The sequence below is a fragment of the Sinohyriopsis cumingii genome, chromosome 13, assembly GCF_028554795.1.
Source record: "Sinohyriopsis cumingii isolate HCF-2022 chromosome 13, ASM2855479v2, whole genome shotgun sequence".
Lineage (NCBI taxonomy): Eukaryota > Metazoa > Mollusca > Bivalvia > Unionida > Unionidae > Sinohyriopsis > Sinohyriopsis cumingii.
In genome coordinates, this window is record NC_142973.1 from 5,307,879 (window position 1) to 5,333,182 (window position 25,304).

The following is a 25,304-nucleotide window of genomic DNA, read 5'->3' on the forward strand; positions in this document are numbered from 1 at the left end:
ATATGCTTGATGCTAAGATTGTCGCATTGTTAATTGTAACCTCTGTGATAATTTCATACAAATAAAAAATCTGTCTGGTTACCACAAGACGAGAAAGATATCTGCAGAACAGTTATCGGTAGGTTCAAACAAGGTTCATCATCTAATAATGCATGTCGTTATACAAAATTAATTATGGATCCCCCGAATTAGATTTTATTATCAAGGACACAGCGGCAAAAGGTTTGTTGGTGTCACAGATAAATGCTATCATGCAAGATGGAAACAATGTTGGTACTATAGTTATCTACTATTAGGGCAATTCTCCTCAGTTTACTCATTTGAGATCATCTATGTTGGCATCCTCGTCAATAAATATATTATCGATGATTAACAGATTTCCTAATGACGTTGGTAAATTCGCCACAGATTTATTTTATATTAGTCGTTTATTTATCGACAACGCCAACTATGCCATTGGGGGTCGTTGCGAATAAAACCTACTGAGGTTAAAGCACCTGATGTTTATTATCGCAACTATACTTTATCACAGATTTCAACATCAACTTCAGTAAATGATCCAATGACGAGACAAATCACGGTCTATCTGAATGGTCTAGATGGTTCTGGTAAAACAACACCTGCGACAGAATTATTTAAAAAACTTTGGACATGATTGTGTTGACGCCAAGTCACCGGCTTGCCAGAGAGATGAGACCACGTAGTGTCAGCGCATGCGCGTAGAGTAGTTTCTTTAGATAGCGAGGTGAAGCATGGAACCCGAAGGAATGGGTGACAAATATATCCTGAGAATAATTATCTGGGATGAGAGTTGTACAGTATCCAAAGATGTTTTAAAAATGTTTATTGATTGATTATTAAAAAATTTTACTGCAATTTTTTTTAATCATATGTAGCGATCATTGACAGCCTGCATCGTTTACAGGTGAATCATCACATGAATGGTTGATAAACTAAGATATCTACTATGAAGAAGTTTTGTACGACTATTGATCACAGGATGAACAACTACAACAACTGAAATCGTTAATCATTTTAAAACCTGACACAGTTCAGTGTTTAAAAATACGTACTCTAATTCCAGAGACGCCAATGTCTGGTTTCTGGAACATATGGTGCCCTAATGATGTAACAGTTGTATCCAGAATAAACGTCCGTGATTCACTCCAGCGTAAATTATTTGAGCTTCACAAGGAAACATTCCCTGATTAACTAGTTCCATTATGTTATCGACCAACATATACACGCAGACAAAATATGCTCGTTGACATTTCGGCAGCAGACACCGAAGGTGTCCGCAAAACAAAAATCTCGTTCTTACTGATATCGTCGAGGTTCCAGTAGAGGCTGTACAACATGCATTGTCGTTAAACCCATCGTGCTGGACTGTGGGATATGCAATAACAATTCATTCGTCTCGGGGATTAACAATATCAGATGCCACTATTTGGATTGTCGATGATCGCATTGAATGGTCTAATGTAGTTTATCTGGCTGTGTATAGAGTAACAAAAAATATATCAGTTACACAGGGTTGTCGACGTGTTGGAATTGCCAACAGCGTCACAAACAACAACAGCGTCACCAGGAATTATCAGCGCAGTGAAGAAACAATTAGCTGGTTATACGCGAGATGACAAAAAATAATCACTGCTCCTGCTGTAACACAATAATGTTGTGGCAATATTTTCCTAATGACGTAAGACAAATTATCGTGGACAGAATCGATAGTAGTCTCGGCCACACACGCGAAAATGTCTTGCTGACATATCTTTAATCTAACGAACGCAAAGGAACTTCGTTCCTCAAAGAGAATGATTCTTTTTAGCGTTTTTGCTTGGCATGCGGTGGCGGGGAGGGGGGAGTACCGCACTAGCGCCTGTGATGCCGTATCCAATCTGGTGCTGACTTGGTGTTTTCAGAAATTACTTGTAATTGTTCAAGTACATATCCACATTGAGGAGCTATTGAATCGAATCCATAGACTGGTGGCTGCGTAGTAGATCTTACCACGCTGAAAATTGTATGTGTTGTTACACTCCACACGGTATCAGTTGCTCTTCTGAACTACCTTCAAGTTCACCAGGTTCATTTAAATACCTCACTGTTACTTTACTGCCCAAAACTGGTTGTGGTATGTGTTTTTTTTATAATGGAATCGAAATGTTTCACGTTAATTCCACTCGTGACCTCTGTGTTTAACACGGTCACCACGTGAGGTAGTCTAGCAACCCATTCACGAGATCCGTCCTGCAGCATTCCGCTCAGTAATCCTTAGACGTATTGTAAAATTCGTTCAAATGCTGCTTGCGACTTCAGTTGCTGTTATTGACGATAATGGTTTAGACTCTTTGTATCTACTTGCAATATATCCGACAGTCCACGCGTATTTGTATTTTGAGCCGTTTATTTCAGTCATGTGGTAAAACAAGATATCTGCCTGATGGACTTCGTTGGGTGTGCTGGCATCAGATCGTCCATGTTGAGACTTTTTGGGACGTGGAAGATAAATCTGTCATATGACCTGTCGTGACAACCAATCTGCTGCTACAGCTTGTGTGACACCTGCTACATCGGGAGTTTTTTTTTTTTAAATTTCTACTGTACCTCTCCAATATCATCTAGAAGTATAATAAATAGAATCCATTAAGTAACTGTTTGGCGTTTAATTACCCACTCCTATGACTATTTTATCTTTCATCGCCGATCTTATCAACCAATTTTCGAGCGATTCTCGTATGCTTTTATTCTTTATCGAATTCAGCGCGTGAATTAACTTGACATCAGCAAAATGTCGTTGTTGTAATTCTGGATTTTAATACGCGACGTCATGAACATGGCACGCTTCATCATTGCATTTACCGGAAATTAGCCCGGTTTTGGTTGATTTTTTTCGTCAAGTCTAATATCAAGACAAGTTACAGAACCACAATAATAATATCCTGGAAGACGTTTTTCCCCAGGATACTTAGCCCATGGTGTTCCGTATGTTTTCAGCGAGTGTCTTAGCAATATTGCCATCCTTTTTGCAACAGGAATGCTCACAAACTTATATTTTTGCCTGCTGCATTCTAGACATTTACCTGTAATTGCCAACCGTTATTTCTCAATGTGGTTGCTCTCAGAAATTGTGTACATTGACTGTCTTGCATCGAACACAATATAAACTCATGATTATAAATAATACCATATAGGTACAATATGAACGTGATTGACTTTTCAGCAACACGTGAGCATGCACCGGTCAAGCATCATTCAGTGTTACTAAATTCAATTCGAGCTATTATAATTTGTCAGCTGGGTGGGATAAAACTGAGTTGGTTCTCAATCTGATAATGAGGTGGCTCAAACGCGACAAACTTTATTTAGAAGCACCATCCGTGGATGACCAATGATGCTCTAATGTTCTAAAGGAATTTATTGAATCTGCGGAGGCTGACGATGATGTTATTGAATTTATCACAGACATCGATGAAGCGCCGTTCGTCGAGGATCTTAATGGGGATATCAATAATCTAGTGGTTTACGATGATGTAATACTTGACAAACAAGCAAATCCAGCCAGAATATTGTCATGGCGCAGACATAAAAACACAGATGTCATTTACCTCACTCAGTGGTATACCCAGATTCCCAAACAATCATGAGATAATTGTAAGTTTTTGCATATTTTTAACGAGGTTGACACACATACGCTTCGAAGTATTCATCAGACATGGTGTCCAGGCGACATGGACATAGTTAAGTTTAAAATTTTCTTCGCACAACCTCAGAAAACCCCTCATGGATTCATCACAATCATTTTACACGATCCAGCAACACGTTATCAAATTGGTTTAGATAAAATATTTTATTAAAGAAATATATTCGTTTTACAATTAACCAGGGAAACATTAACGAGATTATCTCCACGACCGAACAATTGCAGCAATGGTCTCGCAGTTCAACTCGATGTTGAAAAAAATCAGCGATGATTTTGTGATGATACACCAGCGACGTGATGATATAGCTAAATTTGTTCCATTGGCAAGCGCCATTGAGAAAATACGATCAAAGTTGTCCCGACAATATGAAATTCGAGCGGCTGTACGTGCACGTGCGAGACAATTAAAAAAACTTGTGTTGGAATCTATTCAGATTCCCGCATAATCCGCAAAGGAGGAATAACCCAAACGACAAAAAAAAAAAAACACAACCCAAAACAAAAGAAATTAACGACCAAAATTAAATTGTTTTTTTTTAATGTTAATATTTTTCATCATGGTGTGCCGTCATGGTCTGTCACACACATAAAAATTAACGGTCAAATCTTCACTCCGGGGGTCTAATAAATTACTGTCTTGGTCGGTTTGACGAAAACGTATTCGTGACAGCGATGTATTAAGACATCGTAAATAAACAGGATTAGTGGGCACCGACACAATCAAATGACCCGGCGAGGCATCTGGAGATAAGCTGTAAAGACCATATTTCTGCTGGGCCTGCCCTTTTGATGCTTGCCCAGACGCAGTATAGCTACCGTCGACTGCGTCACACACTAGATTTTTAGAAATCCTCGACGTGATCTTGAGAATATCCGGCGACACATGACGACCATCACCTGTTGGATCGTTGCCATGTCAGAGAATATCTGGCGAGCCCCATAACTTCTCTCATGCGGCAATGATCTTCGGAAATTATTCGTCAATTATGTAATCGAGACCCTGCTGCATTTTTTAGATGTTAAACCAAAGTAGTTAAACGTAGGCAGTTGGCCTTCGGTCATCTTAAAATAATAAAGAAATAGCTTTTTGTATGTTACGCTGCTTTTGGTCTTAATGTTATCACCATATTTAATTACTTTTTCTATCATAGATTTTCGAATTAGTTCCGCATCAGAGTCGTTATCTCTCCCCTTGTCTGAACACACCATTGCGGTTGATATACATACGACATATACATTATTTTAAAAAAATTGTGTCTGTTAAATAATCAGATCGTTGAGGTTGTGGTGATCCAGTATAAATCATTGCTTCCAGTGACCAACCCAACACGGTTCTGATCGATGAGTTATATATGTCAACGGTGTAACTGGATTCCGCAGAACCCCCCGCTAATATTTATACGATGGTGCTCAGCATTCTCTAGTGTACCTTGAGAGAAATCTTTGACTTAGTTCTACGCTGAAGCTCATCATTTATTTGTTCGATTTGATATGATTCTGTTGGGATGGTAACGACTTACCAGATTGGGACTGGCTCAGCAGTTTCTTCAGTGGTAGTTTTATGCGAGAATACCGGTTAATTATTAGCGTCTAATCTACCAAATGATGTTTCTCTGATATCTGGCCAGCTAGGATAAAGTCATAATATTGCTAGTGCGATCTTAAGTGACCGAACATTAAGACCTTTCATCGGAGTTGGAAAACCAATATCGAATTCCGGCTGTGTTGACGTTGCTGATATCATTGTGGTCGTCGGTGGCGTTGTGTTAGCACTGATCTGCTCCAGTATTGTGGTTATTTCTGCGGTCATTATTATCTATGCGACAGATTCCTAATGTGGCGCTGGTAATGACGGCAACGGTGTGTTGGGGTTCTTGTGATACCCATAATAAATGTCCCTAATTGTATCAAATTCATTGTCCGCTATTGTACCATCATTTAACCAAGCTACTAGTATCGATGATATATTTATGCACGCATATGTCTCAGCATAAGTTATTTCTGTATGCTCATGCATTCTTTTTACTGGTTCATGCAGATATCTTTTTTGCGATAATATTGTGTTTACCAGCAACACCAACAACAACAGAAACATCGATTTCAACCGCAGGTGGTACCACGTGCGTCGCTGGTAATGTGCCGATTAACGATGCTGTTCTAGCGACCAGCGAAGAAGCCGCGTATACAACATTGTCGATGACTATGAATCGTCTACGATATTTTATTTTATTTTGTCATATGCGCGTCGAATATTTCTTTCAGTGACTTGATTCTACCGAAAGGATTGTGCGGAATTCATTATGGTATATGCCACGCTAATAATTGAGGTGTTTTGTCACATGAATTCCAGAAACAGAAATATCTCGCTGTAGTAAGTTTTTTTTCTGGATCCATTATGAATACTGTCTCAATCTTTTGACCTAACACGACTGAGATGGTTTGGGAAAATCTATCAGTGGAATTACCCCAATGGATTTCTCATATATATCTCGAATTTAGATTGGCCTGACACGGAGAAAATGTACATTCAGACGACATCAGCTGTATATTCGATATAGTTGTTTTGTTGTGACCATATTGCCGATTCAGAAGCTACTGTGTACACCATGTTGATGAGCGGAGTCGTGCAAATTATACCATCAGCAATCTTTTTGATTTTATCGAGTTCAATGTTTATCGAATTGATTCTTGAGTTGATGTTGGTGAGATCATTGTTCAAAATTTCGATTTTTGTTTTAACATTGACTAGATCAACAAGTTGAGCATTAATTTCAGATTGGATTTCCAAAGAAATTATCTATGGCTCTATTTATGTTTTTACGAAAGATTGCAAACTCGGTTACATGATTAGTATATTCAGATTTGAACGTGGTCATTCCATCATTGGTTGTCATTAAATAGGTTATCGTTGGGATGTAAGCTGTAGTCCACATACTGGTTCGTTGCAGCCTCATCGTTTGACTCTGGTTCTCTCAAATTAGCAATTCTATTCCAGCTCATATTGAGATCACCAGTCACTGCATCTCTGGTTTTAACAACACATTTACTGATTGTGATTGTTCTTGTCCACGTATTTTTTGTTGCCACGTCATGATATGAGTTTGGTTCTCCCACATTGATAATTGTATTTCTGCTAATGTTGAGATCGCCATATATTATATCTCCGATTCATCTGATACGTCCACTAATCTCTGCAAAGACTGTTAGAACTGAATCTCTCGATTCTTTAATTTTACCGGTTATAGTTAAAACCGTTATCTTCGGTCGCGCCTGGAACTCGCAGAATAACATCTGTCAACTTGCATAGTGCTCGTCTTTAACTTTCCTTGCTGATCCTGAAAAACAACAACTTCATTTTGGTCAACATCGGCTAGACGCAAAAGTTCAGCAATTTCATCTCGTGTTGCATATTTGGATAAATCAATGCACCCTGGGGTTTGTCTTTAGCATTTCTTCCATAAATACTACCATTATAAACTATTAATCCGTTTAAAGCGACGTAGGACGGCTTTGCCATCTGGTGATATACTCACGTACTACTTTATGAGGCGGCACGGATGACCTAGACACTGCATTAAGTACCGCAAGTAGCAAGTACTTCTGGGCCGCATATCGGTGGATCCGTTTTTGTCTGTTGGTGATGTTGAATACTAGACTGGTATGTCACCGGCCAAGCCATTATATCGTAAATATTCTTTTGGTGGTGCCAATACATATTAATCGAAATAAACAACTCCACGTAGATCAACCGTGCATGCAACCCAATGAGTACCTGGACCAGAACGTCCATCGGTGTTAATGATACAGGTTTCAGCACGATTTGGTTTTTCCGGTAATTGATCACACATGAAAGCACCTATGAAGTATTTTTATGTATAATCGCCGAGCAGCATCAATTAAATCAAACTTGGACATGGGAAGCTCTAAAGAAGTGTCCCCGGCAGTCGAAGACCTTGACCGTACCGAATACCTGGTAATCTTAGACCCCGTCCCTTTTTGAGGTGTTTATACCATGTCCTGTTGATTCTTTTCAGCGCCATACCGGCAACTGTTCTAACGACACCAAGTGCAGCGGCCTTTGCAACAGCTGGACCCGCTGATGCCAATAGCGCTGGTAATGGTGCTAGAAACGGAAATATACAGTCGGTTTTTCTTGCATTTGCATTTGCAGGAAGATCAAATCTCACACCATATTTGGATTTCTCGGCGTCATTGTAGTGCTTGAGCTGACGTTCGGTCAACGATAATTTATTTGGGCCCTGCAACGCTGCTGATTTCAGAGCTATTTTCATCCCAGAATTCTTCTTCGATGCGGATTATAGCTTTATAATCTGACCAGGTGTCAGAGTAACATTGACATGCTGATATGATATTATAACATCATGCATGATCTAATTACAGATGGCGTGCGATCCAATTACATGTTCGGAAAACACACATTTTCGGAAAATACTCACGTGTTTTCTACGGGTGCAACAATCATTTTCATTCGTAAGACAACACCTTCAAGCGACATTGTTTTGTCTGAGAGTATAACAGCGATTGCTCTGTAACCATCAGATAGTAATCGGGCTACACGAGCTAGGAAGTGTATGTCGACGACAGATAGTCTAAACAAATCCAAGTGTTCCAATGAGAAATAATAGTTTGAACACAGCGTTGAGAAATCACGCTGGGATATCTGCAAATGCAAACCAAAATCAACATTCTGATTACTCTCAATGCAGCAATTTCAAATACTTGTTCTTGATCCCTGATATTAACAATCTCTTTCCCAGTAAATGTATCTGTTATGTCGGTTCTAACTCAGGTGGTGGCTGAACTGGTGGTGGTTGGGGTTGAAGACGGCCAGCAATATCAGTAAGTAATGTCTCAATAGCTTTTTGTGTTGCCTCGATCGCTGTAACATTTTCTTTTATATGCGCTATTACTAACTCTTCGAAATTTACACAACCGAAAATCGATTCTTGTACACTCTGTTACATTAAACATAAATTTTAAAATACTAGGATATTTGATATTATACGATTGAAATGCGTGGGCATGTTCAGTTTCTGATATATATGTGTATCTGTCTGCTCACTAATATAATATACTGTTACATTCGCTGTGAAAACCACCTTATTTTGTCGCAGGCCTTTACGGAACATTTTCGGTTATGGTGATTGCAGGCCTTATTCTCTTGACCAACTCTACCTGTGGACTACAGATACAAGTACGAATTCAGATACATTATTTTTCGTAAATAACACTGTTTATACTGATATATTCTCAGTGAAAACTACCCACAAGCTGTTTAGAAACATTCTCAATTATTGAAAAATCATACTTATTTTGCTTGACTAACTGTGGACTACATATACGAATTTCTTCCTTCTCGGCAATATACGTAGTAAGAAAATATATATATATATATATATATATATATATATATATATATATATATATATATATATATATATATATATATATATATATATATATATATATATATATATATATATATATATATATATATATATATATATTGTAAAAAACATATTTTATGTAATTTATTTCAGCCGAATATTCTACAGCACGGGATAATTATAAATTATCTAAAACGTTATTGATTTATTGGCAGCAGCAGGCATTTATATTAGGTTTTAACAAATATCTATCGAATCTGCGGAGTCTAGTGGTAACTTCGTTGGATTCCCAAACTATTACTGGTATACTTAATGGGTTCGAACCCCGGAACCGGCATATTGCTGGCGGGTTTAACCTGAAGTTATTTAGTAGGGGGTTTCAGCCGAGACCAAACGTTAACCGGACATTCACTAATAATTGATAGTTCGCCTCAACCCAGAAAAGGATTGGGGTATTGTAGCCTGGGGATTTCGTTGAGAACAGGCGTAAAATAATTATCAAGAATTAGAAAATATCCTGACCGTAAAGCGCGTGGCTGACAATCCTCCATTTTTTTTCTTCAAAAATGCTAATAAAAGCATTAAAATATTAAAGCAATTATGCTAATTAAAGCATTACGCTAAAAATGCTAATAAAAGCATTAAAGCATTAAGGCGAAAATGCTAATACTCTGCATGATTTTTTTCACTTGGTGTGTCCACCATATTCCCCTGTCCCCTCCCTCTTGCTATGTTGTTCATATAAATATTCACATTTGATAGCACATAAAAAACATCACGATGTGTCACATATAGTTTATATTACCATGCGTTGGTCTTTCCAACAGTTCCATGTATTAATTTTTGTACGTCATTTTTTTCACCCATGTCTGGCGCCCCTTACATCAGTTGACCCCCTCCTGCTGCTCTATCTGTGCGAAATAGTTTGTGGGTTATAACATTCTTTTATTGTAGAATAATTTGAAATTTATCAATAATAATAGTAGTAGGTTTTTCATGTTATGATAGTTGTACACAGCTCTAGGCGAAAAAATCGTCAACAATAACTTCTTAAAATTTAAATCAATAATATTAATATCAATATATTCTTTCAAATTACTTCGAGCATCTAATCCCCGATACAGTTAATATCATACGGTTCTTTTACTTTTTAGTAAACATTCCAATGTACTGAATTATGAGGCTGGTTTCGCCCCCTCCCCTCCACCAGATTATACAATGTGGCCACACAATCTGGAAAAAGAGGAAATTTGGCAAGAATAACCCTGTCTGAAAAAAATCATAGAATCTGACGGGAAAAAAAATGTAAAAAAAACGGAATTTTTCACAGAGCCAAATAACGTTTGTCCTAAATTTCATTTATATAGAGAGTACATAATGATCAATCCAACATATATTTATTTTATTACTTATTATGGTAAATACCTACTGGTTGTTTCTTCTGGATGATAATGCAAATCAATTACTGGTTGAGTTGAGTATTCACAATTCAACAACAAGAACACACACAAAAAAAGAACCCCAACCAAACCCCCCAACCCCGTCACTCTTCAAATTCAGAATGAAAAAACTGCATGAGAAGGCAAAATGGAAATGAGCAACCATTGTCCCGGAGCTCGGCCATGCACGTTTTATGTTTACATCTTGCTTGGGACTCACATTATTGTACATAAGGAAAGTAATATAGCCTAACTTTGTCAAAACTAATGTACTGTATCATCAAAGAAGCTTGCGTTATGAATGAAGAAACAGACCAAGTCAGTCGATGAACTGAAAATTAGGTTGAGTGAAGAAACAGGCCAAGTAAGATGAGGAACTGAAAAATAGGTTGAGTGAAGAAACAGGCCAAGTTGAGGAACTGAAAATTAGGTTGAGTGAAGAAACAGGCCAAGTGAGTTGAGGAACTGAAAATTAGGTTGAGTGAAGAAACAGGCCAAGTGAGTTGAGGAACTGAAAATTAGGTTGAGTGAAGAAACAGGCCAAGTGAGTTGAGGAACTGAAAATTAGGCTGAGTAAAGAAACAGGCCAAGTAAGTTGAGGAACTGAAAATTAGATCAAGCTAAGAGTGAGTGAAGTTAAGAGTTAACAATGTGACTTTGAATATTTGCATTTGACAAATCTGTTGCTCTGTGAAAAACATCTCTTTTTTCTTCTCAGTACATCTAGCTGTTACATAAATGAACTTACTGTAAAGATTTGTGTATCTACCCAGCAAAACAATAGTTGAAACATGTAAAGTCACACCAGTCAAAACCATCTGTGTACATGTTAAGTAATCATTTATGTAACGTCTAAAAAGGGTTTTTATTTCCAGTAATACGGTTTGAAACTTAGAAAGCAAAACCCACACTTATTGCTGAAACAGTTGTAACAAATAGATTAGTTTCTGTTATTTTTATTATATGTAATGTGCTTTATTAGCTATTAAATTTACTATCAAAATAAAAATAGTTTATTTCCTGTAGAATACTAATCGTGTACTTGGATTTATTGATGGAGATGGTGCCGCTTTACGGTGTGGATGGAGGTCGTATATCCCTAATAATTTAACCAGGGAAAAGTATTTCAGTCAGGGAAATCAGAGAACAATCAGAGAATTTGCCTTTTGAATTTATGTGGTCATCCAGACCACATACTATTTTTTCATTGCATTCTTCCTTCAATATTTTGTAAACTGTCAAATAATATGTAATTAACAAGGTAATTCTTACATGTAATTAACCTGGAAATTCTTACATGTAATTAACCAGGTAATTCTCACATGTAATTAACCTGGAAATTCTAACATGTAATTAACCAGGTAAATCTCACATGATAACTCTTAATTACATTCTTTGTTTATTTCACTTTTTTGTGTGCACCACTTAACACTTAAAAGCATGACCTAAGAGTACCATTGATAGAGTGACATGCAATTGGGTCATGTTTTATATTGATCTGTGACTGAAATGCAACATGTGAAACTATTGGTTATGATTGATATCTTTAGCCACTCAAAACTGAAAAGTGATTCAAGGTTTTAGATACCAATTATGCTGAATGTTGGTATTCGTTGACATATAATGCCCTGTTAGGCGGTGCTCTTGTTAATTGTTTTCAAGATGTCTCGTACAGTTTTTGACCGATTTCAACAAAACTGCTGGGGATCGCTGTCAGTGCCCGGTGTGTGGCTGTCCCCATATCAGTGCGGAATCGTTGATGAATCCGACATAAATACTCTGAATGCACCAAACTGGTACCAAGACTTACGACCAAACTCAATTATGTACTGCACGTGCGAAACGTCCAGTTGTATCTGCGATTGGGTATGCGTGTAACTAAGATCCATCGACTGCTTAAATTTCGCCAGCAAACTTGGATGACACTGTATTTTCAGATGACTTTGAAAAGTCATTTTTTCAAACTCATGAACAATGCTGTTTTTTTTTTTAAACTGGCGAATCCGCGCAAACGAATCCGCGTAAGCAAGACAAACTATAAAGGCTCATCGCTGACCCGTCCTTTGAATTCAGACAAATATTTGATGGCGGACTTCGTGAATGTTGACAAAAACAAATCTCTGTTGGATTGTTCGTGTTGGAATTGTCGGAGCTGCTCATGTATGACTTCTGTTTTAACAAGATCAGGATGCTTAACACCGACACTGACACGTTACCAATGCATATCACCACCGATGATGTGTACAACCAAGTTTGGTCAACAAATTTGAAACAGACGAGTATCCGAAAGAACATCAGTTGTTAAGCAACACTCATAGAAAGGATGTTGGTAAGTTCAAAGACCAAGGGTCGGGTAAAATAATCGAAGAGTATGTGGGACTGCGATCTAAAATGTACTCGTTTGTGGTTGGTAGCTTCAAAATATTGAATATTCACGGGTGATTGTGCAGAAAAGTCTCAAACACGAACTGTATATGGAATGCCTTCGAGACTGACGTGAATTTGCAATGTCAAAAACATCGCATGGGTGTCTGTCGATGCACCAAGTTGAGTTCGTACCCGCTTGATACCAAGTGATGGACACCCTCCAACGGAATCACAAACAGCACGTGCTGTTGTGAACCAACGTACAATTAATAGGTTAGTGCAGTAACACAAATTATGGTGGCAGTTCCGTTTCTTGCTAGAACGACTTGTAATTCCTCTCACACAAATGCTCGGCTGGTAGGTATTAGACCACATGGTGACGGCCCCATGTGGTAACGTGTTGGATGGTTGTGGATCTGTCCGTTCCGAAATCTTAACCATGTCCACGGACCATACCAGGTCATTAGCTCGACAGTGTCCATTTTCTAACTCTCCAGGTGCATACGGATACCGAACAAACGTGTCTCCGACTGACTTCAATGGTGCTGGTGGCTGCGAAATCATTTTATGATTGGAGCCGGGCATCTCCTGACAGTCTTTTGTCGGATCGCATTGGCGGGTTTTAATTCAGTCGTGAGTGTAACTTCATTGTTCAGTGCTGTTGTAATTAAAGGAAGTTATGTTACCGATTCCTGAGACTGCCCTGATCTCATGAACAATTCCATCGCGAACTGATGACCCAATAACCGTTCTGCAGAATTACGATTAATTCGTTCAACAATAGCTTGGTCACGGTGTACATTGACACGTCCGACACGTATTCGCACACGGTATTTTGTCAACAGCGCAGTAACAGATTCGAGAAATTCTTTACCAGGATCCACTTGTAACAATAAAGGCAATGTGAGTGACCTGCGTGCATAAATGCAATCGAGTGCATCTGCGACACATGCTCCGAGTCTTTGTATTTTCTGGCAACATCGATAACAGTTAACGCGTACTTGCTTAGGCGTAATTTACCTTGTCGATCACGGACATGACCATGTGGAAGAAACAACATATCAGCCTGATGGACCTGATTAGGTATTTAGACATCGAAGCAACCACGTGAAATATTTCTTGGCACTGGTAGGTAAATTTGCCACTTCGCCTGTTTGGCCAACCATGTTCGAGCATTCACATGGGTGACCTTTTCTATGCTGGTAACTTTTCCACGGCATTTTCACCTCTCCAAATAACCACGACGGCTGTAGGATATTTTGGCTAATGTCCATCTTTTGGTTTGCATTGTTTGTTTGTTGTTTATACCAATATAATTTACTTTTAACGAGTGGAATTTAGCCCACCACCAAGTGCAATCTTGGCTTTCATACCTCCTTGGACGACTGATCTTGCGATTCGTTCTCCCAGTGTTGGATTAATAGCATTCAAACCGTGAACGAGATCCATGTGATTGCTTTGACGTGAACGGATATCATTGGATGCTTTACAAGCAAGGCCATGTCATTAACACGCACCATCAACGCGGTGGATAGGTGTCTCAATAGGCTTTGGATGGTTGTTAGAATCGAGTCGTATATCAAGTGGTGTACCAAACCCGCTGTAATTGTATCATGGAAGGTGTTTTTCACCAGGATATTTACTCAGTGGTGTTCCTGGCAACTTTGTTAATGCAGCCATGATATCGCCGCCGCCAGCATTTTCTTTATAAACCCTGTGGATTTCCCGGTGAACGCGAACTTCTTTACTCCACATCGAACGCAAGTACCAATAATAGCTTGCTGAGTTCGAGTTGGATGTGCAATACGTGTTTTGGCGCCACATCGCACACAATATGAAGACATGATCGTATGAATAATACGTGCATTATTCAATGGCATCACGACAAAGGAAATTAACAGATGCTTTAGGTAAAAACGAAGATTTGAAAAGCTCTGCTTTCGACGTCACTGATTTTCCTTCACAAGCAACACCTAAACCGTCCAAGCATAGTCATAGAACTGTTTCAAAACTGTAATCATTGACCCTGCTGGATCAGGAAAAATGTAACTGTTGTTAAATATGGTTTTACTATGGTTAACATTGGGTCGGTTGTACATGATTGCGCCATCGGCTGATGATCAACCGTCTTATGATGTTTTGATTTAGATTTCTTTTCCACACACAACGAAGCACCTACCATTGACGATTTGGATGCTAATAAAAACATGCTAATAAAAACAATCTAATCATGAAAGACGATGTGATGCTTTAAAACCAAGTGAGTCCCGCAAAAATATTTTCACGAGGCCGAAACAAAAACACTGATGTCATCTATTTGACTCAGCGATACCCAGTGTACCAAACGTAATCAACGACAACTGTAATATGTTGATATTTCTAGGTATTGAAGCGCATGGTCGTTGAAACATTCACTGGATTTTGTGTGCCGCCGACAACATGTGGGGTGAATTTCGTGAAATGTTTGCTCCTATCACGAAGGATCCAAGTAGTTTTCTCACAATTGATTTGACTGGAACTTGCAGGGGTAAACATCGCGCGAGTTTTGACAAGGATGTGTCTCACGTGCCATTTTAACATTTAAAAAACACAATTATATAAAATATCGGTCAGTGATGTCATATCGCTACGATGTCTGCAGTGTTAGAGTTACAGTGACGTTTAGCACTGGGGCATCGTGCCACAGACATGTAGCATCATATCTCAACCAGTCATATTAACCTGACACCAGGTCGACTAGTCTTATCACTAGCCTTTTAATGCTGAACGCCAAGCTAGGCAGCTGCGAGTACTATTTTTTTCAGTCTTTGGTATGACTCGGCCGGGGTTCTAACCCGCGACCTCCTGCATCCAAGGCGGATGCTCTAAACACTAGGCCACCGGAGCGGTCTGTTATACAAGGCCACTTAAAGGTCCAATATATGTTACAGTTGCGACAGACTGCGCGAGAAGACCTCATAGTCGGTATTGAACAAACATTTTCACCGTTGAATAAACTCAGAAGGAAACTGGCGAACATGCTGAGGATATTTAATAGGCAACAAAGGCCACAATGGAACAAGTGGCAGTGCTTTCTGAAACAGACGAAGAACCAAGGCTATCAAAAAATCAACACATGCAAATGCAGAGGTTATTGCCAGAGATGGTGGCTGAATTAACAAAAGAAGAAGTCAGTGAACTTAAAGAGCGAATCATCAAAGAAACATTTCCACTCCACCTAGATACCGATCATTGATGCATTAACAGAAACACAATTTTAATGAAGAAGGTCGCCAGTGGATGATCAAAGACCGCTTTCGTGTCAGTCGTAAATTAAAAACCAGCTAGAAAGATATAGTAATCAAAGAACCATCAAAGGACATAACAAATGTTTGGGTCAAGTGGATATACGGGGAATTTACTTGGTCTAAAATACTCAGGTGGGGTGTTTGATTCTTATAATAAAGTACTTGCTTCGATGAAAGCTGGAAAAAGCAATGAAGCAGCTCAAGCGATACAATGTTTTATGAGACTACTTCATAGAGGAGAATATATCAGCCAGTCTATAAAACTGAGACAGAATATTCGTATCGACAAACATTTGAAAACACGACAGAAGAATAATTGGACCAACCAGTAGTTGATCATGAAACTGAGGCTAAGGATATTCGGATCAAGCATCCGCACCTCAACCAAAACTTGTACCTCAATCAGTAAAAAGTAAACGAAAGAGACTTGCAAAAACACATTAAGAACAATAGATAGACGAGTAGGTACAAAGGTTGGCACAGCAGCCGATTACAAGACGTACACCCACAAAGCAAGGAGAAGGCCTTGGTGGATTGTATGACCCTAATGACCTTTCTGATCGACTGGAACACTAGTGGATCAGTTTGTGCTGGCAACAATGCACTCAAAGTCATTAATCAGGCCGCATCGATTTGTCAGCGGTTGCTCACCAACGACATCATGGAGAGAGATTCATACTGTGCGCTGATGCTTCAACTTATTGCAGATATTCATGATGTATACGACAACACCGATGAAAAAAATTGAGACGGCGCGTGTGCTATGCGAAATTTATGCTGCGATGCAACAGGTTGTTGTAAATACAACACGAAGCGTTACCGCGATGATCACCATCTTATCAACGAAACCAAACCTCAGTGTGACTTTTTCTGCTCATGTTACCGTTGGTGAATCGCGTAAACTTGAGATCAAACTAGCGTCGTTGCGAGTGTGTTACAGGTGATTAATAACCAATCAAAACTGTTTGATGGTCTGACTGCGAAAAAAACATTTGTGTTTTAATCAGATTGTTAATCAGCTTCAGGTATTATAGAACTTCCTACATTTTTACGATATTACTTCAATCAATGATGAGATACGACGAAGAGTTTCGAGGTTGGCTGGCAAGGGCTCAAACATTTCTATACGTGAACATGAACCCACACTCAGCTACGTTATCTTCATTGAATCGCCGCAATATTGATCTAACATCGGCGTTGAGAACAGTTCTTGGTTGGCCCAACAATGATGTAAAAAAAAAATAACCAAATTTTGAGAGCAGGGCCTAATGGGCCTCGATTTCATATCATGACATTGTTAGGATTACATCAACAACGCAAGTCAATTTAACTTGCAACGCAATTTGTTTGTAGTTATGAAAGCAGGTCTGAAACGAAACACCTTGTTGTTCAGGGTTTTATACTCTATTTGTTTTTCGCAAACCGTGGAACCAGGTGATTTGATATAGATTACGCCCGCAGCACCTGTGCATCTTCCATGCCAAAAATAACTGGCTGATACATTATTCTGGATCTGCGCAGTAAAATTTACGATAAAATAGTTCATTAAAAATCGCCCTGACAATGAAAATTAATAAGGACAGTCGTACGTTGACATATAAGACCCGTGCGTGTTGTTAACAAGATAAACCCGGTATATGTGACATATTACTGAACTGGCCTCGATGATGTTGTTCGTGGATCGTTCACGGACGCATCTAAGGTCCTCTCAGCCTTATCATTGCACCATGCACTAATCGCCAAGCAAATTACAATACTAGCCTATAATAGCATCAAAAATACCTCTGTAGATCTAATGAAACAACAGGGATTGCAGACGACTCAATCGCTTGGAGATCGAGTACGACGATAAGTGACAAGAGCACCATCACAATCAGTAGTGTTACCATCAGCATAAACTATGCCGTCTGCGGTTCGTAAATTCTTTAGTAAAGCAGCTCAAATACGAAAATGTAATATTCAATGATTGCAGGTCTTGCAATGCGGAATGTATTTGGATAGCAAGCTGTCACGCAACAGTATTAAAGAAAATCAATAATGTATAAGTGGAAATTAAAGTCTCATTATATTTCAGTTCAAAGATATATGTGATCTAGCATTTGACATCGGAGCATCTGTGCTGATTGATCGAAGTAAACGAGATTTTCAGTATCAATAGTATCTGGCCAGAGATCCCAATTAAGTAAAAATGGAATTGTTAGTACAGGACACGTCTAGGTTTTTTTTTCATGTTAGGCAAGCTGAGGTGAAACTGATATGGGCTGACGATACCAATTTTGGTGCCAATGCCCAAGTGTGATTTGTCAACAACGGTTTATATGGCGTTGTTTAACAGTGCATGTTATTCCATTGATAGAAAGAAAATCGAAACCTGGTCATGGGTAAGGGGCCAACACAATCTACCATTATTCTACTAAATGGATCGTCAAATGCAGGAATAGGTTGCAGATGAGCATTAGGTATCTTCTAATTTGGTTTTCGCACCATTTGACTAGTAGGACAAGATCTACAGTACTTAGGCACATCACTTTTAATTATCGGCTAATAATATTGATTTAAGATTTTGTAATCAGTCTTACTGACTTCTAAATGAACAGACAGTGGAGGCTCATGGGCTAAACTAAGAATCTCCTGTCGATACGATCTAGTAACAACAGTTTGATAACTTACTGAGCACTCATTACCAGCGATTACCTCAGGTGGCCTCCATTTCCTCATAAGGACCACATTTTGCACAAAATAACAAGTTGGTACTTGTGGGGTTCCAGTTTCACTAATAGCCATGTGAAACACTCATTAGATCTCATGATCTGCTTCCCAAGATCCAACTAGTGATTGTCTTTTATAAACATGATTGGAATTAAAGAATAAGAAGTAAAAGGAGGATCACTGTGATCAATACATCTTGACTGATCCACACTAGGAGAGAAACCGACGTCATTACAAGACTGACCCATAAATGTATCAGATAAAGGAATGACATCCAGATCGCTAGCTCAACCAATATATACACTTTATAATAACAGTCCAGTACCTCCTTGGCCATTTCATACCAAAAGCAACTTTCTGAAAATGAAAAAATTCTTAATCCACTTTCTTTTCTGGGATACTATCCTAATATGTCTAGTAACATCAAACAACTCCTTTTTTAAGGACTCGAACCCCTCCTGGGTAAGATCTGCAATAATGTTCTCAACTTTATATGTGATGGTGAAAGCTGTTGCTAAATTTAAAATATCAGAGACTAAGGAAATTTCAAACCATAGTGAAACTAAAATTTCAAACCATAGTGAAACTAAAATTTCAAAACAATTGTAATCAATCTGAACTATTGAAATCTCGAAATATTCAACTCTCGAAAATATCCAACTCTCGAAACTATTCAGATAAATTCTAACCTCTCAAATATTCAAATCAAATTCAAATTTCTGAAACATTAAAAGAATTTCGAATCCAAAAACGATTAACCTCAGCTCTTTTGTTAAGATGGTAGGGTCATAAACAAAGCAACAAAAATAGCAAATATCCACCAAATTTTTTTGTAACATTTGAATATTTTTTATTTCCCTAAAATACAAAGTGAAAGAATTAACAATAATTTAAAGTATAGTGAACAAATTCCTAGATGTTCAATCAATTCAATAGTTCCGAGTAATCCGAAAAAGTTCCAAAGTTATTTTTAATGATGTTACTACTGTACCAATGTGTCAACAGAACAGAATAAACCACTGACATGCCCCTTATTTGTCTTTAAACAAATTCATGTTAATTCCAATACAGCTACAGCTTACTTACATAGAACGACAATGCGCAATAACGAAAATGCACCACATAGGATTTGAATGAATCATCGACGTATTTTGAAACACTCCTTACATAGCTGATTTACCCAGGCTAATCGATAAAATAGGTCATGAGTCACTACCACCATTCTCAAGAACTCATGTCCTTGTTGGATCACGTGATGTTTCCTTAACAGTACGACTTAAGCTTAAACTTATGAATGAGATCCATGAACCCATTATACATGACTCATCTCACAGTACAAACCCATCCATAGGATATTAGCACTGAAATGTCATTAAATAAATGTCCCTTGAAACTACTACTTTTATGAAAATAATACACATACTATTGGCTGATGGGTGTGGCAAATGAAGATGAGACACAACGCCTCTGTGCTTGTGTACAAAAGGTGGGACTGAGAGAAAGCCAGAAGACATAGGTGATATATATCAACATAGACTCAACAACAACAATCAGGACAGATGATGTAGACTTACCCAGAACTAACAGTTTTGCATACCAGGGAATCAACATCCGACAAGATGGAGGTTCCAAGAACGACGTCCAGAGCAGACTAAGCAAGGCTAGAAATTTATTCAGAAGTATGAACTGTGTATGGAAATCAAAACAGTATTGTACCCACACCAAGCTTAATCTGTACCAAAGCTGTGTCTTACCAACGTTACTGTATTGCTCAGAGTGCTGGTTTATAATCTTTATGATCTTGCCAAGCTCTCATCTTTCCACACCACTGGCCTTTGCAGGATACAACATATCTTTTGGCCGTGGACAAATTCCAACGATGGCCTGCTTGCTCGATGTCACCAAGAAAAAAGGCCACTATCGTCATGAGAAGATGCTGGAGATGCTCGGGCATATTATGAGAAAGAAGGCAGATTAGCAGGTTTAAGGACAGAACTGCACGGACACACAAGGGAAGACGGAAGCGTGGGAGACTTTAGGTAACATGGCATCATACTGTTGAGATTGAGATGAAGACCCTTCACCATGGCTGTGGTACACTAGAGAAAATGACTGAGTGCTTAAAACGGGTTACTCTGTTGTATGTTACGTCAATAATTGCAACGCGACTCAAACCAATGCCCTATTCAAGTGTTGAAGGCGATTTTATAGCATCATCAAAGCCTCCGACTTCTGTCCTTTGACTGTAATTTGTGTTAGATGGCTAAAAATGGCATAATATAACAAAGTTTTATGATTTAAACTATTTATTTCAATTTAAAAATCACATGCCATATATACTGTACTATCCCATATAGACTGTGTAAAATATATCCAAATGTCATGGCCAGTCAATCGGCTACTGGCTGTTTTAGGACGCAATAGCAATCACGACATTTGCAATATCTCTTGTTACATCAAACGTACCTATACGCATGAATATGTGCAACAAAAAACTTAAATTTACAAAAATGGGAGCGAGAAGAAGACCCCAAAGAATCTTGTATTCACGTTTTGTTAACAAACATTCCATTCATTAGATATTCGTATTGCAAATAATAACATTGTCATTAAAAAGTATTTTGATTGGTTGAATCGGTCTATCAGAATCCATCTAAAAGATCTGGATTGGTAAAATAAGGCTATCAGAATCAATCTAAAACTTAATTATTGTGTTAGGTGATATAATTGGCTTCAATCCCGAGTTCTGATATAAATCTTTGCAATCCAGTTCTTTCACATTTCCAGTCCGCTTATTGGTTGTCTTGCAGTCGTTCATTTTAACATTGCCGTTTTCTGTCATTTTCCCTTTTTCTTCAGGATTTTCGAAGGAAACATCAAGTTCATAGGTAATACCTCCTTTCCTTGTATGTATCATTCTGAAGTCTAAGTCGTTTAAACTGTTTTGATCCAATTCAGTTATGGTATGGTTCGGTAGATGACTAAGCGGTGGTCTCCATTCTGGATGCTCGTATGAACCCTTCTCGTTTAGCTCATGAATGGACATGCTGTTCTTTCTTACTAGTGAATCCCTATGTTTGTCACGTTTGACAATGCTGTTCTTTCTACTTTCTGATGCAATTTCTGGGTGTTCATATGGACCCTTGTCATTCAATTCTTGGAATGTCATCGCCATATTTGTGTAACCTAAAACAAAAACAAAAAAAACAAAAAAATGTTGTCGTTAATAATAATAATAATAATAATAATAACAATAATAATGTTGCCTTATAATGAAAGGTAATTGTATTTTCATGCAAAAGAAAATTATGAAATTTAGACGACGAAAAATAGTTATATGCAACAATTAAAATGAATATTTGACGAAGATAAATTTTAGCAGTGAAAGGCATGATTCATTACGAAAAATTATAATGAATCAATAGATCAAGCCCTACCGAAGCTAATTAAATTAGGTAGCATAATACAATTTGCATTTCGCACGTTCAAAAAGTTAACCATCAGCAAAATATTAGTATTTACAAATCTGAAAGTATAATGCATCGCTACAGTAATGTCACATGAGTAGAGGCATGATTCATTGCAGAGAATTAGAACAAATTGAAATTGTTTATAATTAGAAAGCCTAATGGCAAATACAAATATATATATATATATATATATATATATATATATATATATATATATATATATATATATATATATATATATATATATATATATATATATATATATTATGACATTTATTGTGAACAGAAAGTGTAATCTAATAGTCATTTCTAGTTTAATCCAAAAATGTTTTATATTTAAATGGAATATTAAAATTAGTATTTACAAATCTGAAAGTATAATGTATCACCAGGGTAATATCACGTGTTTAAAGGCATCATTCATTACAAAGAATTAGAACAGACTGTTTATAATTAATTAGGGGATCAATTTCAATAAAGTAGACTTTTCGTGTTTCATCATGATGACTTATATTGCAGTGATATAGAATCTTATTTAGCTTTTCTAATTTACGTAATAATAGGTAGCCTGATGGCAAATACATAATTACATTTTGACATTTATTGTGAATGGAAAGTATAATTTAATACAATAATGTCTAGTGAATCCAAAAATGTTTCATATTTAAATCGAATATTTATATTGTTTCCACTATTCAGAAATGATATTCGCGATGCAAATATAAATCATCGACACAATTTTTGTCAATAAAATTCTCAGAGATTTTTAGGTTCACAGACAATTAGTATATATACATACATATATATATATATATATATATATATATATATATATATATATATATATATATATATATATATATATATATATATATATCGGAAGACTCTTTTCTTCAAAACTTTGCACGATCAATTTGATACAAGGAAAATTGACAAATGATTCATGTGTTACTAAATTTGTGTAAATTTTTCAGCATAGCAGCTTTTCTTATGTGTTTACGTTTCAACGGCAGCAACTAAAATTAAATAAAATCTAGTATCGCTTATTTATATTTCTTCAGCTGACTTATTTCTTAACCAATCATTTTTGTTGCTTATCAGGAACTACACATATTGTTATATTTTCAAACTTTATTTAGACAAAGTTGTTGAGGTCAATTAAGGAAATGCTAGAATAGATAACAGGTGATTAAAGAATGTTATGACATTACCCTAAATATAGAAAACTTTGGTTGGATAAATTGTCAAATACATCTATATTATTTACCACCTTCGTCATATCTTTATCACTGCGTGTAAAAATGTGCCACAAAACTTGTCACAGTTTTGGTCACCTTTAGTCAGGCGTTTTGTCTGCTGTTTTAAATTATATATGTAATTTCATGTAAATACCGTGTTTGTGTACTGACTCCATATTTACCGAAGGGACAGCTTTATCCACTATATCCGATTTTATTTAAGTCTATTTTTGTGCTACACCAATTATGTCGCGTACAGTCCTAAACTTGCCCACTGTGTCTGACTGACTGATGTATAATTTATTCAAGGGTTGAATAGCATCTCACAGTAAATGCCAGAAATATTGGAATGATCTGTAACAGTATTTAATGATTCTCTGTAATTGAAAATTGCAGTGCAAATCTGTGGCTATTTCTTGTGCACGCACACGCAAAACAATATACTTTCCTTTTTACTCATGTTTGCCTTTTGTAACCAATTAAAAACTGCTGGTAATTAATCATCTGATGAGCTAACCATTTGATTGACAAGTATAGCTCCTAAGCTATATGGACACGACAACTGGCTGGGATACGATAAACTCGGGATTCGCCGTGTGGTTGTCCCAAACAATGGCTTTCTCTACCTTGCCGTTGTGGTAGACCCATAGTGTTTTTGTTGAGTGGGGAAATATAAAGATCCTGGCACATGTAGGAAGTGGTTTAGTATTTCTATCAAATAGCAATTGATAATTTAATCGAGCGATATATACATTTGTATATGTGTAATCATTGGAACCTGTCACCATGATAAGGAATGCTCACGACTTCTTGCACGTAACGGCGGCATTGGGCGTTAAGGTATATTGGATTTATGTATCGTTTTATTGAAGTAATAAAAGTCTTTTAGCAAAGAGTGAATCACGAGTATATTGTAATTGTTATGCATATTTAATATGTATCATGTGTTGGGTTTTGTCCATGAATATAGGTTGTAAAGGTAATTTTGTAAACAACATATTACAATCTTAATTTTGTGTCTCTGATTGTAAATTACATTTTATTATTATCATTATTTGCAGGTAATCATGTTTACTTGAATTTCAGTTCAGTACATTGGTTTTCCCCTCCGGAATTCCTGGTCCACCTGATGTTTGTCATGTTCTTCACTAAACTTTAAGAGAAAGACCTAACCTTGTTTACGAAGTAGAATGTTTTGGAAATGAAGTCTTGACCATTATCCTGGTCCTCTTATTGTGTCTTAAGTTATTATATTAAGGTTGTTTACATCAGATTTATTTATTCCTATCATAACATCTGTCTAGTGGAATCATTCTTTTAGTTGTGTTCAGAGTTTGTTTTATTTAAATTATTCTTTGGAAATACAAAGTTCTCATTAATACTTTCGGTCTAAATCACTGTTATGGGATGACTGTAAATTCATTTAGAGACATTTTGGATGATATCATTGTGATATATCAAGACTTTTAACACATCAACAATATTCCAGGCTATTAGAACATAGCAAATTCTATATTTGAATTTATTCAGAATACCATTGGAATTCATTTGGAATGATCTTTTGGACTTGTAATAGAACTTTTAGGACTATTGGGATTTAGTTCACAATACTGTAAGTTCTTTTTAAATTTTCATTTTGTATTCTACAGAAATAAATTATTTGTTGAATTTTACTAAACTTAA

At 37.1% G+C, this 25,304-nt stretch overlaps 1 protein-coding gene across 1 annotated transcript in view; it reads right to left on the minus strand.

Annotated features, from left to right (window-relative positions):
• Positions 1-21,476: 21,476 nt before the first annotated feature.
• Positions 21,477-25,304, minus strand: part of LOC149784885 (putative ammonium transporter 1) — a 67,146-nt gene continuing 63,318 nt past the window's right edge. The window contains exon 11 of the mRNA XM_089931262.1: positions 21,477-22,099. Within this exon, the coding sequence (XP_089787388.1) occupies positions 21,609-22,099 (491 nt within the window). The 3' untranslated portion in view covers positions 21,477-21,608. The remainder of the gene's footprint in view (positions 22,100-25,304) is intronic.